General features: G+C 44.7%; 2 protein-coding genes across 4 annotated transcripts; both read left to right on the top strand.

Moving 5' to 3' along the window:
* Nucleotides 1-49: 49 nt before the first annotated feature.
* LOC1272100 (microsomal glutathione S-transferase 1) lies at nt 50-2,526 on the top strand. Of its 2 annotated transcripts, none has more exons than XM_310975.3 (3): nt 50-307; nt 2,019-2,104; nt 2,196-2,526. In XM_310975.3, exons 1-3 carry the CDS (start codon nt 182-184, stop codon nt 2,440-2,442), a joined length of 459 nt encoding a protein of 152 aa, XP_310975.1. In that variant the 5' UTR covers nt 50-181; the 3' UTR covers nt 2,443-2,526. The 2 variants fall into 2 exon arrangements, with proteins under 2 accessions (XP_310975.1, XP_061500637.1); XM_061644653.1 differs by lacking the exon at nt 50-307 and adding an exon at nt 900-1,896.
* Nucleotides 2,527-11,605: 9,079 nt separating this feature from the next.
* On the top strand, nt 11,606-17,451 carry LOC1272101 (cystathionine beta-synthase-like protein). Of its 2 annotated transcripts, XM_310977.6 has the most exons (6): nt 11,606-12,952; nt 15,582-15,688; nt 15,757-16,657; nt 16,727-16,861; nt 16,926-17,116; nt 17,204-17,451. In XM_310977.6, the coding sequence occupies exons 1-6, from the start codon at nt 12,774-12,776 to the stop codon at nt 17,302-17,304; spliced, it is 1,614 nt and encodes a 537-aa protein (XP_310977.6). In that variant the 5' UTR covers nt 11,606-12,773; the 3' UTR covers nt 17,305-17,451. The 2 variants fall into 2 exon arrangements, with proteins under 2 accessions (XP_310977.6, XP_061500554.1); XM_061644570.1 differs by having other exon boundaries at nt 12,284-12,952; nt 16,926-17,451.
* The last annotated feature ends 524 nt before the right edge of the window (nt 17,452-17,975 follow it).

The raw sequence follows: 17,975 nt of genomic DNA, 5'->3' as shown, positions 1-17,975 counted from the left end.
GGGATCCGATGAGGTAATGATGATGTTGCAAATGTTTGCCCTACACACACACAATCAGTACCATTTGGGAACGGGTCGCGCACGGCACGGTGTCCGACCAGACTGACCAATAGTTTCAGCCCGACCGACCAGGCAGGTGTTCTCCTGGAAGTAACCGCAGCCAAGCAGCAGTGTTCGAACCATGGCAAGCCCATTCGACTCCATCAATTCGGAAGCGTACAAGGCGTACGTATTCTGGTCGGCGGTGCTGGTAGCAAAGATGTTGCTGATGGCTTTGCTGACCGCTATCCAGCGCTTTAAGAACAAGGTGCGTATATGCTGGGACTTAGGTGTAGCCGGTGGACTTCGAGAACATTCTGCAATCAATTTGATCCAATGTGTATCGATCAAATTGATGTAGCTTACGCGCGATTAGATCATACAGGATTTTACTATATAGACGAAGACAACTTGTGCGTGTTCTATGTGCCATAAAGAAGGTTCGTGAAGAGCGTTTCACGCATAACATTTACCGTGCCTAGTCTGCCTAATCAACTCTTCACGGTACCAATATCTCAATCATCCCAGCCTTTCCCGTCTAATCCATTACCGATGGCGATAACAGTTTTATCAACAGTACCGTTTGCTGCATCGACCGCCGATAAAGGCTGACCGTATATTTTTCGTACGGTGAACGCAAGCATAATTCATGTAACGCATGCAGAAAGCGTTAGCTTAGCCGTCTAATGCCCCTTTCGCACGGTTAACTTTGCGCAGGCGGTCCATAGCACGGCGCAAAACGGCTGTTGTGAATTAAAGATTACAGATTGCAATAGGCAACAAGCGATGGAACTAATTTTTACTCGCGATAGGCTTTCTGCTGGAAAAATACAAAACAAAAAAACAAAATAACGCACAGTGGAAGCGGCAGTGAAGCAGTGTCGATCGGCAGCTTCGTACGGTGTGGAGTTTGCTCTGCACGCTCTTGACGGTTGAGCGGTTGTTTATTGTGTGCTGATCGACTGGTGTGCGTGTCTATTCCTAACGTGCCGATCACGCACTCACACACGCACGAGCGCGGGGTTTCAGCGGACAGTCGTCCAGTTAACGACTTCTCGGACGGTCAGGGTTAAGCTGTTTGGCATTGGATACAGTGGCGAATGAAATAGAAGCCAGAGATGTAAGAATGCTTATGATCAAAATATTTTGAACAGCTACATCTTCGGCTCTAAAAAATTACATGTTGGTACAAATGATACCAGTAACTTACTTAAAGTTAGTGGGACAGAATTAGGAATAGTTGTCCCGAACGCAATTTTTATAGTTTTTTTTTTATAATTTCCATTGCAATATCCATCATAATGTTTAGTTAAATGAACACTTTTTTATGAAAATTGACAATCAACCATAAAACCACTGCCCTCAGACGACCCAGTTGGTGGTGCAATAATTAATTAAAAAACCAAACTTTCTCCCGCTGCTGGATAAACGGCTCCGAAGCGTAACGCCGCCTCACCGCCCCAAGCTCGTAACGCTGCGGAACAAGAGAGAAACGTGCGCATTGGAAAGGGACGGCTGGCACGTGCAGGTGTAGGAATTTTTGGAAGCTGAAACGTGTTTACCTGTGGTCCGATTCCGATACCGTCAGTTCGAGACCCGACGTCGTTGCTCGCACTGTTGTTTTCGCTGTGAGAGATCGAACCTCCAGGGTGTAAACAGTTATTTCAAAGTGTTGGTACATCTCGGCCCTCTTCTGTTCTGTCAACCATCAACCATCAAGCGATCAACATGACGAGTTCGCCGTTCGCCACAATTAACGATGCAGCTCTGCGATCGTACATCTTCTGGTCCTCGGTGCTGGTGATGAAGATGTTGTTCATGTCACCGCTAACGTCACTGAACCGCATTCGGAAGATGGTACGACATCGATGGCCACTACGGCGTTGACCACAAACGCTAACAAAACTCGCACTCGCAGCTGTGTGTCTGTGCCCGTGCAACTCCACACTAACGCGCCCTCTTTTTTCTAATCCTACCAGGCATTTGCCAGTCCCGAAGACACCAGAGTGATCAGCAAGAAGCTAGTGCCCAAGTACGACGATCCGGACGTGGAGCGTGTGCGCAGGTTGGTGTTATTTCTTTCTTTCTTGTAGCTTGCCACCACCAACGAGCTAGTACCCGATACTAATATCTGATTGAATGGTTTGCATTTGCAGAGCGCATCAGAACGATCTGGAAAACATTCTGCCGTTCTTCGTCATCGGCTTCCTGTACCTGCTGACCAATCCGGCACCGTGGCTGGCCATCAATCTGTACCGCTTGGTGGCCGCTTCGCGCATTTTGCACACGATCGTGTATGCCGTCGTGGTCATTCCTCAGCCGGCCCGCTTCCTTGCCTTCGTGGGTGCGATGATGCCAACGGCCTACATGACCCTGCAGACGATACTGTACTTCATGCTGTAGGCGGTGGTGATGGATCAGTTGATTAGAAGCAAGGAATAAATATTTACTGCCGGGTGAGGCTTTGGTCGGTTTTCAGGGAAACAATCGGTGGTGTGCTACTTGTGTTATGAGAATAAGGAATATTAAAAACATAGATGACAATGTTTGCTGGAACTAGTTAATAGGGGCCAATCACAGAGCTACGAACCATAATGATGGGGCTATCTAATAGTTTTGGGAGCACGCAAAGGTTATTTCAAAAGCAATTTCTCGGAACATCTTAAATCCAAGGGATACATTAAGCGATACTGATCTCATACTCATATTTCTACTATCACTGCACCCATATCAATCCTGGAACTGATCTCCCGTATCGGTACTGGAACAGATTGTCATCCCATTCCGATCTTTTTACTGTCCTCGTGGCCATGCTCCGTGAAACTGCTCTCTTCTCGATTCTGGCTCAGTGGTTTTTCTATGTGTTTATTTGTACTGATTGCATATAATTTAACTTCGATTATAAAAGTTCACTCACTACACCCCGCTGGAAACCTATACGTGCTTGGCTATACATTACCTACAATGCAATTGTACATGTAGCAGAACACATTTTAGGATACGTTCCTGAAATCCGGTAAGAGAAAAACTCAATGAAAGAATGATATAGCTGCTCGTTACCAATAATTTGAGGCAAACAAACCGCTGGAATCATTTTCAATTCGTAAAAGTCCTTTTTCATATGAACTGATTGCTTTCGAAGGACATTGAATTAAATTCAGATCAATCTCTTCTCACTATATATAAAATCGAAAATCGCCACAATGACGTGAGAGTAAACATTCAGCGAGAGAGAGAGAGAGAGAGAGAAAGCGGTGAGAGCAGAGCTCTCTTAGCAACGCGCGTTGCTGCGAAAGGACTTGCTCCATGCCACACTGCCAGCCCGCGGGTAATGAGGGCAATGGTTACTTAGATTTTTTGTTTACACAAACCGATTTGAAAACACATGGTATTGGATATAATGATTTTTTTTTAAATTAAAGTTGCAAATTAGCCACCTGATGATAACGTGTCCCATCTCATACCCTTTCTCATTATAAATCAAGATATTCAAGGCAATATTTAAAAAAAATGTTTGAAAACTGTGTAACATAGCTTATTTGTGACATGGCTGATATTCCAATTCATTCAATCATTAATAAAGCCAACCATACTCATTATTGGTGCTTAAGCACCTCGCATACTACATACACCGTCGTCATCGGCAGATAAGTGTGCTACAGAATATCCTGTAAAACGGGTTGCTATACCCAGGACGTCGAACATGTTCACTCCCTCAAATCTTTTTCTATTTGGCGTAACGTCCTGTGCGGACATGCCGCCCTGTATAGGCTTTCGAGACTTAATTCATTAACACGTAGCCGGATAATCAATCCTTGCTACGGGGGGACGGTCCATGGGCTTGAACCCATGACGGGCATGTTATTGAGTCGTTCGAGTCGACGACCACGTACCACGGGACCGCCCCAAATCTACTACTCCCTCAAATCTATTACTCCGCAATATTGGAGTCGGGACAAGGAAAACGCATGACAATAAGAAGCAGATGTAAGCGAGAGACCCTAAACGGCCATATGCTAAAATGCCTTGATGAAATTCCGAGCAAGAAAGCGGCGGATGTTGATGGCTTGAAAGTTAAAATTGAATTTGTAACGATTTGCTCGCGGGCGGGAAGAACTACTTATTTCAGGATGTCCTTCCGGAACAAAGCACTAAAGGTAGAGATGGTTCATTGCGCAACATGGCTGCAACATACTGCGCGTTAGGTGAGACAATCGTGCGCACTGCATTTAGCCGGATCAGCATCAACTGCAGAATGATTGACAATGAAACTATGCTTACTGTAACGTGCCCAAGAAGGCTGAAAAGATTCTGACTGTATCTATCAAGAGTGATGGCGATATCTACCATGTGATGCTATCACCGTACTATGGTGTTGATTAAGAACAACCACGTTATAATTAAGGACACGTCAAATTGGAAGCAAAATCTGAAAGATGTGGGGCGGCAAGAGTAAATAAAGTAGTTTACAAGTAAACGTGAATTTAGTTAATTGATGTGGGAAGGTTATAACAGTGTTGAACCATTCTTTTCTATAACAGTATAGATCGGAATATTAGAACTACGCATTTGGAATGGTTATATGAGGGGATATGTTCACTGTTGAAATGTGATATTTGGCACAACAATAACAATTGTCTCATACACAAATACCAATTCCATTCAATACTTCAAAACAAGTTTCAGGATAATAAAATAAAATTTTGATGGCGTTTTTGGAAATGACCCTCATGAAATTAAAGACGGAGCAAATTTACATTGAAATTGTTCTAAGCATCTATTACGTATTACCTAACGTATGAAACATAAGTCGAAAAAAAGAGTAGAAATGGAATTCGAACCATGTGCGATAACATATTTTTGTAGTTCAATCTTACATTTATGGGCACAAAAAACAGAAGATGGATTGAAACAGCAAGTGAGCATTTCAAACAATTTATGTTTTTAAGTACGCAATTGGGATTGGATATAAACATATTGTATATGTATTAGCGGCACCCTAATTTTTTAATCCACTGCACATCAATACGTTATTCAATCAACACATTGTTGAGGTTACTACTTAGCTATGCTTTCCATAAAATCACGCCGATAACTAAAAAATAATAATAAACAAATTATACATTTGTGTCAACAGAGGCATGGAACGTATCAGTTCGATTGAAAATAAGTAGGAATGCAGCTACTGAACTTTCTGTTTTATCAAAATGGCCACAAAACTCGCCAATCATGATTATCATTGTTATTACTTATAAGTGTAAGTAAATAAGATTCATTGGTACTTTACGTGCGTAACAAATAACCTTATTTTTGAACACCAGTTAAACAAAATTACAAAATTGCGTGACTTGGTTTTTTATGGTTATTTAAGATTTAAGATTTACATCAGTATGGCTCAAAAGTAGCCTTATCGATATTTAACGGTTCTGCAATGTACAGTAAGAACTGTAACAACCAGGAAGTTACAAGATTAAAACAGTTGTAAGAACAAATAAGAACAAATAGGTGTTTGAGTTATGGTTGTTGCCACTGAACGTGTAGAGTTTGAAAATGATTCGAAATTTGAGGACATCCGGTAGATTTTACCGGGCCTTAACTAGTCTTTAGATAAATTTCATCAGAAACTGTGAATGAGCTCATCAAGCTGTGCAATAGTTTAGAAAGACAGTTACATCGAATGAAGAAACAAATGAAAGATCTCAATCACGAAATAAATTATGCAGTTACATTAAAGTTATATCAAAGACACAGTTGTTATAGTAATAACATAATAATAAAACTATCTTCATACAAATGATATCATTCTGAGGGTTAGGAAGGCATAGGGACTCTCACTTTACAGAACATAGAGCGAAGCGAATAAATCTCGGAAATCTAACCACTTCAGTACGACGATGATAGTGCAAAATCGAGATTCAGCTTGGTTTAACGTTCTGACGTGTTTACAATCTACCCGACTAGTAATAAGAAGAACAGAGTGAACAGGTCCTACTACACCAAGCAGCTCATTATAGAAATGTGCTTACTAGCTGTATTTGTAGGCCTATGTTCTAATTTAGTGAGGGTATTTTCAATGCAACTTCGAGTGTTTGAAGTCTTGTCTAGCGATTTGACGCCAACTGCGATTTCGGCTACCCCTTCATCGATTGATTTTCCCTACCAGACTTTTAAAACAACAAGCTTTATCGAGTAAAAGAATAGAATAAGCCCCACTGATGAGTAATGCAATGACAAAACACTCACCATACGACGCGTTATGTTGGTTGGTTTGATCGGCGATTGCCGTTTGCAGTGCTTCCATAAATCAACCAGCTGAATGGAAAATGGGTTTCCCCGTGTACACAAGCTCGTATATGAGCCCCGCCAACTGCCATCGTCTTCTTCCTGCGCAGCGGAGTGAGGCATATGGTGGAAAGAATGCTTCCTGTGTTTACGCGATAAAGTTGTATTTGAATATTATTACGTGCTGGAGTACGTGCTTTTCGTGGAATGCTTCGAAAAAGATGTCATCCAGATACAGTTCACTTGATCCAAATTTGGACTATGAGTCAAAGCATTTTAAAGCGTAACCCCCCTCCAGCTGTTCGGCCGAATGAATGTCACTTGAACATAGTATAGAAATCCACTTCTAGAAAATCTATTCCAGTGCATCCGTGTGTCGTATAAAATTAACCAAAGCTTCATTGATTATGCGAAAGGTGAGCAATTGAATTCCATTGGCCGGTTTTGGGCTCCCAAGCCACCGTGAAACTACAGCCGAAGCATCGTCACGCGTCCGGAAATGGTGCACATTTTTGCTGCCAGCTAACGGACAGCCGCAAGAACTTGAAGTATAGAAACAAACACCGGGAGGACGATCGAGGCACTAGGGATATTTGATGCTGTTCCTTCGTTTCAACGCCATACCGAAATCTTCCAGCGCATTCTTGCAGACATTCGTGTGGGGAGAGAAAGGAATCCAAGAAAGAACAAAAACAAGAAAAAAAAACTACAAACGAGTACTGTAGTTCCCAGGCCCAGGGCCCTGTTGATCTGCTTACAGGAAGCGTGCCAAAACGTGTCGTTACTTGTTTACCGATGGGTTCCTTTTTGTGCAACATGTTCATTCATGGTTTCGTGGTGGCGTGAACCGAAACCGACATTGCCGAAGGGAAAGTGGCCAGAAGCAGGAAAAAATGGCTCACACGCATGCTGAAACCCGGTCACTCGCACTGTAAACCCTTGCGTGCACAGCGCATACGGCCAATTTGCATACATGGGAATGGGAACTCCAACCGAGGAAGGCATTCCACTCCATCGCCAATACGAGCCGAACTGTTCAAGTGTACATCAATACAGCAAGATACAGAATTCTTGCCTTTGGCAAACTTTAGCATACTCTTATTGAACTAAAATTCGCAATCTCAAGCGTAATAGTAATAGCTGCTCAATAGCTGCTTAGATTATAAAGCAATCATAATTCATCAATACAGCATAATGCTGGATTTAAATGTGGCTTCGTGTTGGACAGTTGAGACTTAAACCCAAAGAGTACATTGACCAGTTACCGCAAGGTTAAGTTAATTGCGTTACAGTTTCTGTATTCTGCTGCATATACCACTAATAACCATAACTATCGTAACTTATTGATTACCCGTAGCAAGATAACAGGACAGTCAGTAAAAATGAAATATTCTCTTTTTTGTAGCAGAATTTAAAACTCACAAGTGGTGAGGTAAGATCGTTGTTGGTAATACATTTGTGATCCATTCCGTCTCTTGCGTCCTAAAAATCTAAACTGTAAGAGTCGTTTAAATAAGTCGACTGCTCCTCAAATTAACGATTTTGTAACATGAATTAAAACCAACCCCCCGTTTTAAGGGATGAGAGTAAAGCCTGTCCAAGTGCCACTGCTGAACACGCCAGGGTTAAACGTGTGAAAGATGAATCAGACGTGTACGAGAACTCAGACTCGGCCGTTAAAACACAGCGCGCGCAGTAAGGGGGGAAAAACGCATGAATCATCTCGGGCGCGTGAGTGCCCGGAGACGCTACAGCAGGGTGAGTTGTTGATAAAAACGCGGTCTCCGCTTGCCATTGCATTTATTTCACCACGAGCGGCGGGATCAGCTACTGCCTGCCGGACCGAACCGGGTCAGGAAACAGGACTTTGGTCGCACCTTACGAGACGAGTGGACCATGGTGGACAGTGTGTGTGTGTGCGTGTGAGTTTAGTGATGAAGAATTCCAGCAAATCCGTGTATAACTCTGTGGAATGTGAGAGAGTGTTCTGCAATCAAACCAAGGGTGCAAGTGCTTAAGAGGCGTGATAGAAGCGTGATCTGCGGACTGACACACTGCCTGCATTGGTTTATCTAGTCTGTCGAAACAAGTGAATTTGCAAAAGTCTTGTCGACAGAGAGATAAATCACTGTTTGTGGTCCTAGACAACAGAGTTCCGTGTTACATACCATTGGGACACATTCATCCCCTCCGCTTCTTCTCAACATTGCGCAATTGGCGCGCTCGGCGGAACCGCAACGTCAGACGCACGTGAAAGCCGCGCAAGCATCGGGTGCAGAACGTGTTCGGACAGGGTTTTAGGGGGTTTGTTGTTTCTTCTGTGTGCTCTGGGTGTGAAGCCTAATCGTACACCGGATCTGCCCGGAAGCTCTCGCCGTCGCTGACGCACATAGCCGCACAGGCATGCTGGACACCGAATGCAACTGTTAGCGTCTATTGTGAAATTTGCTGATGGTGACGAACATTTTGATCAACACACACACATCGAATCTAACACACACACACACACTCACACCATTACGCTTGGGCGATTGTTTTCCGTAGCGATTGATCATGCACGCCAAACAACCCCCTCTGCTTGGGAGGGGATGGCGTGGTGACGGTTTCTGTAACAAATCAGCTGGATTGCGTCATTGCGACAGAATAAGTGTGTGACGTGCGTTCCCGTCGTGACTTTCGGGGGCGGAATTTCCCCACACCAGCTTCGGCAGTTTGATTATTCACCACGCGCGCGAGCTCAACGCTGACGGACGGTATCCATTCGGTGGCTCCGCTGGACCGTTTGCTCCTAAATGCACCAATCAATCGATGATCAGCAAGGGGCACACAACAACACCCCACATATCTCTCTCACTATCAACGCTTTCAAACAAAGCAATGGCTGGCGGGGAGAGGTAGCCACTTTGGCGCAAACAACACAGAAACAGACCCTCAGCTGATACAGTTCATCAGAGTGTCATCATTTCGTCATCGTACGACGCTTGCTTTCTCTGGGGACGCGCCGCAAACCGATGCAGGAGGCTGGCGCTGGATATAAACGGGCGGTCAGGCACACCACGTGGTTTGTTGATGCTGGGGAAAACAACTCACAAACAGTATCACATCAAGCGTGGCATTGTTGGGGTGGGTTGGATGATTTCATGTATGTTCCAGAGATTTTTTTTTGTACAAGATTTACACAAGGAGGTCAATGTCAATCGCTCTGGGAGCGAATTGTTTGTACATGTGCACAACTTGCCGAGTAGTATTTGAACAACATGCAAAGTGTGTAAACTTAACTTACTAATAAAGACCGCTACACAAGTTGGAAAATAATGTTGGCAAATGTAAAGAGCGATTGGATATTCGCTTCATCGAGTCAGTAGATTATATTATGTCCGTCAGTGGAATTGTTGCAAGAGTTTGAAAATATTACACCAGCTCCGATGACTCAACGCCAACAATTGCATATATGTAATCGCAAAGTAAAAGTTGAACGGATGAATCATCGTCTGGTTTGACCCAAAGTACGCATTGCAACTAGCGGGTGCAACATGTTTTATTAGTATCATTCCACTATCAAGAATCTAGACAATGGTTAAAAGTGTTCCTGTTTTTCTGTGGGCCTGTTGTGAAAAGCTTTTAGTTGGGTAAATGGTACCAAACAAGAGCAAAAAAAAAAAAAACAACAACCCCAGAATCTAGCTGTGCACCTTTCATTGACCAAGTGTCCGACATTGCAACCAGTCATACCCCAGCGTGACTAAGGCGGAAATGGGCATGAGTTAGCAGGACACGGTCACACTGCGCTTATCACTAACGATGATGCCATACGACGGTTTCGATGAGGCGATATCGCACGCCGGGGAAGGTGGAGAATGCGGCACCACAGGTATGCACGGCTGGTCAGCTACGCGAACTCGCTTGGTATCCCTCCTCCCGAACAGTCGACTCAGGCGACACATCGAACACGTCATGATACTTTCCCGGTAGATCGGTTTTGAGCGATGATGATTCAGCACCGGGCATCGGGTTTGGGGCGCCGTGAATGAATCTGGAGTGCGAATTATATACCGAGCGGCGATGACCACCGATGGTATGCTCTCACTGAGGACTAGGGGGGGGGGGGATCAGGAGACGGACGGTCGGTTCTTACCGTTGTTACAGCTGACGGATGAACCACGCGCCGTCTGCATGACGCAGCGGTTATTGCCGGCTGGATGATGCAAGTGTTCATGCGAGTGAGCGCACTAACGCGTGAGTTACTTTAGACTCTCCGGCACGTTGGGCCTGGAATGGTGAACATCTGGTAAAAAGGTTACAGAGCAATGCGTGGAGCTGGAGAAATGATGTTATACATTTGTATGAAAACGATTGTTCGGCGGGGAAAAAAAAACAAACAAAAAAGAATTAATTACAGATTCTTTCGATACTAAAGTATTACATCAGCGCGTGGGAAGGACATCACCGTAAACATCATTTCACAACTTGTACCTTTGCTGCAACAGACACGTGGTTGCACACTGTACGAAAGCGAAAATCCACACCATGAACTTCCAAACACCACCTATAGCAGTCAAATGTAAAGCAAACCCGTCTGAAACACCTCATTACATATTCCGATGCTCACGCGGTCGCGTTAGACTGTTAACGAGAATATTTTGGACGACACCACGTGCATGGTCGCGACAGATCTGTCCTAAAAGCAGTTGACTTGATTGACTTGTTTAGCATTCTTCGCTAGGGATGGTGTTCATTAGAGTGATACAGGTGTGGATAATTCAAAATGCTTTTTTGGCACTGCTTGGAGAAAACACTCACATAGCGCAGTCGGTTGACGGTTGGCCTAATGCACCGCTAGCGTAAGATCAACTCTCATCAGTAGCAGGTATATATTGAAGCTATGCCAACATGAGAAATGTGTAGAGAGAGATAGAAAGAGAGGAAAGGAGAGAATAAATGCACAGATAAGGCAAGGCTCATTGGTGAAATAAAATATATTGTATTATCAAAAGACCTGACCTAAAGCACAAAAACAACGACAGTTTGTTTATCAGTTTCTTGTGCGGTTTTGCATCAGTGATAACAAAACCACAACAGCCTAGCAGGCGATAAGAGGCATTCTAGAGGGCTATACAGCTGTAAGTTTTGAGAGAAAAAAAACACACCACATAGACGGATGTACAAGCATTTCACTACATAACAATAATATTAATAGCCGTCATACTCAAAATTAAATAAATAAATAAATTATAACATGATATGTACGTTTTTTAATCCGAAAATCTAAAACATAACAGGGACAATGAAGCACCAAAACGATCTTTGCACAAAAGTGCAGGCAATAGCATCGTAATGGGTAAAACATACTAAAAATCCAAAGAAATAGTTGATAAAGGACATGACAAAACATATAGTGGGATGAAAATAAATGGAATGGAAGAAAGTGTGAACCCGAGCGGACAGCTGGATTTAGGTAGACGAGGAACTGTAATGAAGCAGCCGCTGTAACAGACAGGGAAGACACTGTGCTGGAATACAGGTTCATCTCCAATCCAAAAGTACCGAAATGCACTTTAGAGCATCTAACAACCAATATTTTAATGCCAAATCAAACACGTTTCCATATCGAAAACGTTACCATGCCTTTTGCCGTGCGGCAGCGAAGTAGCGTCTCGAAAACCATGCGGTCAATTAGAGCCCAACCGAGATGATAAGTCAGTTCGCCATTCTAAACTGTCCCACGAAAAAAAAACCGGCTGACCGAGAAGATGTTGTACAACGAGAGACAGAGAGAGAGCGAGAGTGTGTGTTGCCGAGCGGTTATCACCTAACCGCAACCACTGCGTTGAACAGAACCACTCCATTTCCTGGCCACGACCTGTTGACGATGATGGTGACGGTGGTATTGGTGCCAATGCTCTCTTACCGCTTGCCGAACGGCAGTACTTGCCCTGTGCCAATTTAAACCTAGCTTCATGCCACAGAATCACCCCGTACGTTCGGCTGCTGTTGCTGAAGGATGGAAGCAAGAGGCACGAAACTAACACCAAGCCGCAATACGGGAAGGGCAACCGCGTTCACGCTCACCGATGCCCAAGCGGAGGGCCGGACGCTGCGTGCTGCGTTTAAATGCCCTGGCTTTGCAGAACCTTGCGCCATTTGTTTGCTGATCACCGTCCCGGCAACGACGTTCGGTATTCGTGAAGCTTTGATTTGGCGTGCAGTTTTGCTGGTATTCCCGTTCTGCTTTCCCTGTTGGCAGTTTTGGAACAGGAACGATCCTCTCGATCGACTCGCAACTCACCCAGCTACCGAGGGCTTGAGCGGGCAGTGCTGTACCTTGTGTATAAGAGTGTGTGCGTGACGTACCAGCGTGCCGCGTGCGTGTTTCTCAGTCTTCCAAAGCAGACGTGTACAGTCCCACGCAAGACGCCTGCGAGATCTGCGATCAACCTGAGCCGCTGCACAACATGGCTAGCACCAACACGCACCGTGGCTGTCCGATGAACGGACATCTGGCAGCGAGCAAAAAGCCACAGACCGTGTCGGAGGAGGACCCGATGGCAAACTTTATCCGGCCCGATCAACCGTCCCGGTGTACCTGGGCGCTCGGTACGACGGAGACGAGCCCGCATCATCACGAGGCACTGTAAGTACTGTTCAACGCGCTGCCAAACATCTGATCGAAACAAGTCTGGTGGCAAGATGCGTTTACAATTCTACAGAAAATCAGCCACAGCGAGTGTGATTGGTCTACGTCTTTCTGGGTCCATTTAAATAGGCTAACAAGGTGTGATTAGTGTTTACCCGTAGCAACCATTAATGTGCCTAGGAGGGGCACCCAGCACAGATGGTAATTGAACCATATCCGACCTGTAATGCCCAGCATGTCAGTGTATTATACATTATTTTCATGGTTTGGATTGCTGAGACAGAATAACGATAGCTCTAGATTGATAAATCTAGAAGAATTACACAGTACAGTAAAAGGAATTTGGACAATTTAATTATATAAAAGGAAATTGGGTACTTTACGGCTAGCTTAAATTATTGTAACTAGTCGCCGATGAGGAATAAGACGAAGATGTATTTTCAATGTGAAAAATTATTGATAGTAATATTTTGACATAGTTAAAGATATGTGATCTGAGTTGCTTTTCTATGGATGTAGTTCCTGAATTACCAAGAAGTAACTGTTTAAAAATCAATATATCATCAGGATATAGCAATAAGCCTACATCTCCGATGCAGTGGTATATAGGGTTGCTATCTGTGATTTGTTGATAACCCTATATCCGCGTAGCTTGCGTATGACGGATTCGAATCTAATCAGGATTTGGCTGAAATGGAAGTCAGTGGCAATGCGCTGAACTCTTCTATGCAGCCTACTATCGATAAGATACCATCAGGCAATTCGATATTACCGAGTCCTGATACTTAAAACAGCGTGTACTTCTGTTTTGCTGCTCCATAATGGTCAAGAAAATTGCGATGCAGTGCCATATTCCATATCAAGGGTAGTTATATGCGAACCTCTGCTCGCCAATCAACATTGTTTGCGGCCCAAACTACTCACTGATAACGTTGATTATTGACATAGGAGGAAGCAAAAGAGGAAAAAAAAAACCCTCCAAATTAAACATATTACTTACGTCAACACAAATCAGGAGATGGCGAACCGTTTTGATAGTGTTTAGCCAATTGGCCGTAGTGGCTTTTGATGACGCTGGGCCAGAGCGGGTAGCTAACCGTTTTAGAAATTATTAGCGAACAAGTTCAACACTCCCCGTAATGCGGAGGGGCTAGAGGTCATGGACGTAGGGGAAAGCGGGGCAAAATGGGCATGTTAAGCAGTTTACTGAATATTCCATTGAATATGCCACAAAACACAATTATTCATGCATTATTGTATGCCTCCACTATTTATCTATGGATTAAAATTGCCACATAGAATGAAAACAACTTAAAATCATGAAAACAGTGTAAAATAAAAGTTGATGTTTTACGAGAAGCTATTTTGACACGCGGGGTAAAATGGGCATAGCCCTGGGGCAAAATGGGCATATGTAAACAAACTGTGAAACGTCAAAACACTGGGGTAAAATGGGCCACAACAACTGCGCTTAGGTAATGGTCTATGCTTTTGCGCACCGTTTCGTGAATTGTATTTTCGTTCTATCTTTTGTTTTGCTGGTCAGGAAAGCCCTTAAAATTCTTCCAAAAATATGTTATCAAAATTAAAACAGTTTTTACACGTTTAAATCTACAAAATCGATTCTTTTGAAGCTGTGTCTGTTATCATTATTGAGGCGACAAATATAACACCATAGCCTCACCAAACGCCATTTGTCAAAAGTATCTGCCCATTTTGCCCCAAGCGTAACTGCCCATTTTGCCCCACGTGAAGCATTTTTGTATTTTATGTTATATTAGTAAAAATACGCATTCGATCGCCTTGCTTTCTTCAGACAAATTGTATAGAAATATCATATCTTTAATAATATATAATGTAAAACTTCAACGCATCCCTGTGACACTGGGTTAAGCTTATTTTCGAAGTGACAAAAATTACATCAATATGCTACTAAACCTTATTTTGCACTTTTCTTGGTTATTTTTTGTGTTAGCGTTATGAAACTTACATGGTGTTCATAAAACACTCTAATGAATACATTTTGAGCATTGGAAAGTAGCTTTGTAGTCAAATAATGCTTAAATAGAGGGTGCCCATTTTGCCCCACATGCCCATTTTGCCCCGCTTTCCCCTATTGCCACGTGGTTCAGTCATATTTTACAAAAGAAGAAGTCGGTTTCGTTTCCGCATGATTTCGAGCCAGGCGCTTTGAGTTGAGATGTCAGGTCAGGTGTGCTCAGTTCTTAATTGCACAATAAAATCTTCTTATATCGCAGCTACCGTTGAACGGATCGTACGAGCACGTGCAACGTGGTGCGGTTCGATCGGTACTTCAACCACCGTATCAGGCTCCCCGCAAAGATGGGTGTGTGTGACGACTTGGCGATAAACCTGCGAGCGCCAATGTGCTACCGGCTGCCATAATGGCGGCCAGGGGTCAGCCAGTGTTTGTGGACGCCTCGACACTGAAGCGTGAAATGTTGTTTATCTGCTCGCGAAGGCCTGTCATTGAAAGCAATATTTACCCCGGAATCGGTGATTCCTCGACAACAAACTCACCGGGACTTTACAATGTTAGGAGCGCAATTTCCGATGCCATTGTTTTTGTTTTATTTTCCAATCGTCTTTTTTCATATTCTTTCAGTGCCCCCAAACCGTCAACGCTGCCCTCGATCCTGGAAGCTGTCGGAGGAACGCCACTGGTGAAGCTCAACAAGATCCCCCAGTCCATGGGCTTGAAGTGCAATGTTTGTAAGCATTGAAGGATGTGGAGTGGTCTAGCGTTAGCAAAGGTAACACCAAAACCGTCCCCATTTTAGATGTCAAGTGCGAGTTCCTTAATCCGGGCGGCTCTGTCAAGGATCGCATCGGTGTCCGGATGGTGCTGGAGGCGGAGCGCAAGGGACTGCTGAAACCAGGCTGCACCATCATTGAGCCGACGTCCGGCAATACGGGCATTGGGCTGGCCATGGCTGCCGCAGCACGGGGCTACCGCTGCCTGATCGTGATGCCGGAGAAGATGTCCAACGAGAAGGTGGACACGCTCAAGGCGCTCGGGGCGGAGGTGATCCGCACGCCGACGGAGGCCGCCTTCGATTCGCCCGAGGGGCTCATCGCAGTTTCGCAGCGGCTTCAGCGCTCCATCCCAGACTCGGTCATTCTGGACCAGTACCGCAATGCCGGCAATCCGCTGGCCCACTACGACGGCACGGGCGCGGAAATCGTGGAGCAGTTGGGCGGCCAGGTTGATATGGTGGTGATTGGCACGGGTACGGGCGGTACCATGACCGGCATCGGCCGTCGAATCAAGGAGTCCTGCCCGACCTGTCAGGTGATTGCGGCCGATCCGGAGGGTTCGATCCTGGCCGAGCCGGAAGAGCTCAACCGCACGGAGGTAAGCTTCTACGAGGTGGAGGGCGTCGGGTACGACTTCCTGCCGACCGTGCTGGACCGCTCGGTCGTCGACCGGTGGTACAAGTTTAACGATCGCGTCGCTCTGCCGCTCGCCCGCCGTCTGATCCGGGACGAGGGTCTGCTGTGCGGTGGCAGCAGCGGCGGCAACCTGTACGTTGGCCTCGAGGCGGCCAAAACACTGAAGGAGGGCCAGAACTGTGTCGTCATCCTGCCGGACAACATTCGCAACTATCTCACCAAGTTCGTGTCGGACAACTGGATGGAGGCGCGTTACTTCAAGGACTCGGAGAACTGCCACGACCAGAAGTAAGTACCTGAAACGCTACAGCCAGTGGATTGACACACATTGTACTACGACTGTTCTTTTCTGATTAGGTGGTGGAATGCTAAGGTGAACACACTGCCCATGGATACGCTCATCACTGTGCGCGATGATGCGCACATCAGCGATGCGATCGAGACGATGAAGCAGAACAATCGTACCCAGCTTCCGGTGCTGGATGCCGATGGGTAAGTAAACTTTGATTGGTAAAGGAACGTGGGCCACTAATGCATCCTTTTCCGCACTTTACAGAACCATCAAGGGTGTAGTGCACATGCCCAATCTGTTGAGTAAAATGCTCAACCGGCTGGCGAAACCGTCCGATCTGGTGCGTCGTGCCATCTTCAAGCAGTACGTCAAGATCGATCACGAGGAAAACATTGGCCGCGCGTCGCGTATCTTGGAGAAGGATAGCTTCCTGCTAGTAACTCGACAAGAGGCGGGTAGGTTGAGTACGGGGGTTTTCCTTAGTAGCAAAAAAGCACAACATTGTATTGATTTTTGTTCTTCTATTCTGCGTTTTGCTTTAGGAGCGGAACGACCTGTGGGAATTCTCACCCAGCGTGTACTATTTGACTTCGTTGCGGAGCAGGCGGCAACCGTTACCAACGGAAATGGGAACGCCGAGTAGATGGGTGATCTTGGTTTTATTGGAAAGAACGAATGCAGCTAGCTCTTAGCTGGCAAGATTGAGACGCTAGGACACCGTCTGGAAATAATTGGACGAACGAGCATATATATTGAAAATAAATATATAACATCATGAATCACAACTAAATCCTGCCGGAACACTCCAACGCAAACATATTTGTCCGAATCAGATGTTGGGTTCCCATATAATGCTTGTACTGATGCCTTGTAATCATGTTGAAGATACTGGATCCTGCTGGTTTTGAGTTCTAATCCTCCCAACTCCATTCTTACTTCCAATCCTCACCTACCACTACACCTACATAAAAACTCCTCTTAATTAGCTTTAAAAAGTGTTCCAGTGACTCACTCGTAGTACGAAAAACTGCGGGAGGTTGTTATTCATACAATTTGTATTAAAAAAATGTATCAAATAATGGATTCCATGATGGCAGATGTGCTGGTATAAAGATCATAAATGCATCTGAAAACGTGAAAAATGTCATTATAATACTAATAACTGGGAAAATATTCTCGTGTTTCATATTTCCCTAAAAAAAATCTATTCTTTTGCACAAACAATTTGCTCGTAGAGCCACAGCTTCGCCCAAAAGATGTTGAACGGGTTTTCGTTGGTTTATGTCCAGGAAGAGTTTATTGTTTCCTATTTGA

Source organism: Anopheles gambiae, chromosome X (genome assembly GCF_943734735.2).
Source record: "Anopheles gambiae chromosome X, idAnoGambNW_F1_1, whole genome shotgun sequence".
Classification (NCBI taxonomy): domain Eukaryota; kingdom Metazoa; phylum Arthropoda; class Insecta; order Diptera; family Culicidae; genus Anopheles; species Anopheles gambiae.
This window is presented reverse-complemented; position numbering and strand designations above follow the sequence as displayed.

What these genes read in the sequence shown, in the direction of transcription:
- LOC1272100 (XM_061644653.1), top strand. Translation starts at nt 1,768, where the DNA reads ATGACGAGTTCGCCGTTCGCCACAATTAACGATGCAGCTCTGCGATCG. An exon ending in TGAACCGCATTCGGAAGATG is followed by an intron (nt 1,897 to 2,018) that starts GTACGACATCGA and finishes TAATCCTACCAG; the next exon opens with GCATTTGCCAGTCCCGAAGA. An exon ending in GACGTGGAGCGTGTGCGCAG is followed by an intron (nt 2,105 to 2,195) that starts GTTGGTGTTATT and finishes TTGCATTTGCAG; the next exon opens with AGCGCATCAGAACGATCTGG.
- LOC1272101 (XM_061644570.1), top strand. Translation starts at nt 12,774, where the DNA reads ATGGCTAGCACCAACACGCACCGTGGCTGTCCGATGAACGGACATCTG. An exon ending in GGGCTTGAAGTGCAATGTTT is followed by an intron (nt 15,689 to 15,756) that starts GTAAGCATTGAA and finishes TCCCCATTTTAG; the next exon opens with ATGTCAAGTGCGAGTTCCTT. An exon ending in CCGGTGCTGGATGCCGATGG is followed by an intron (nt 16,862 to 16,925) that starts GTAAGTAAACTT and finishes CGCACTTTACAG; the next exon opens with AACCATCAAGGGTGTAGTGC.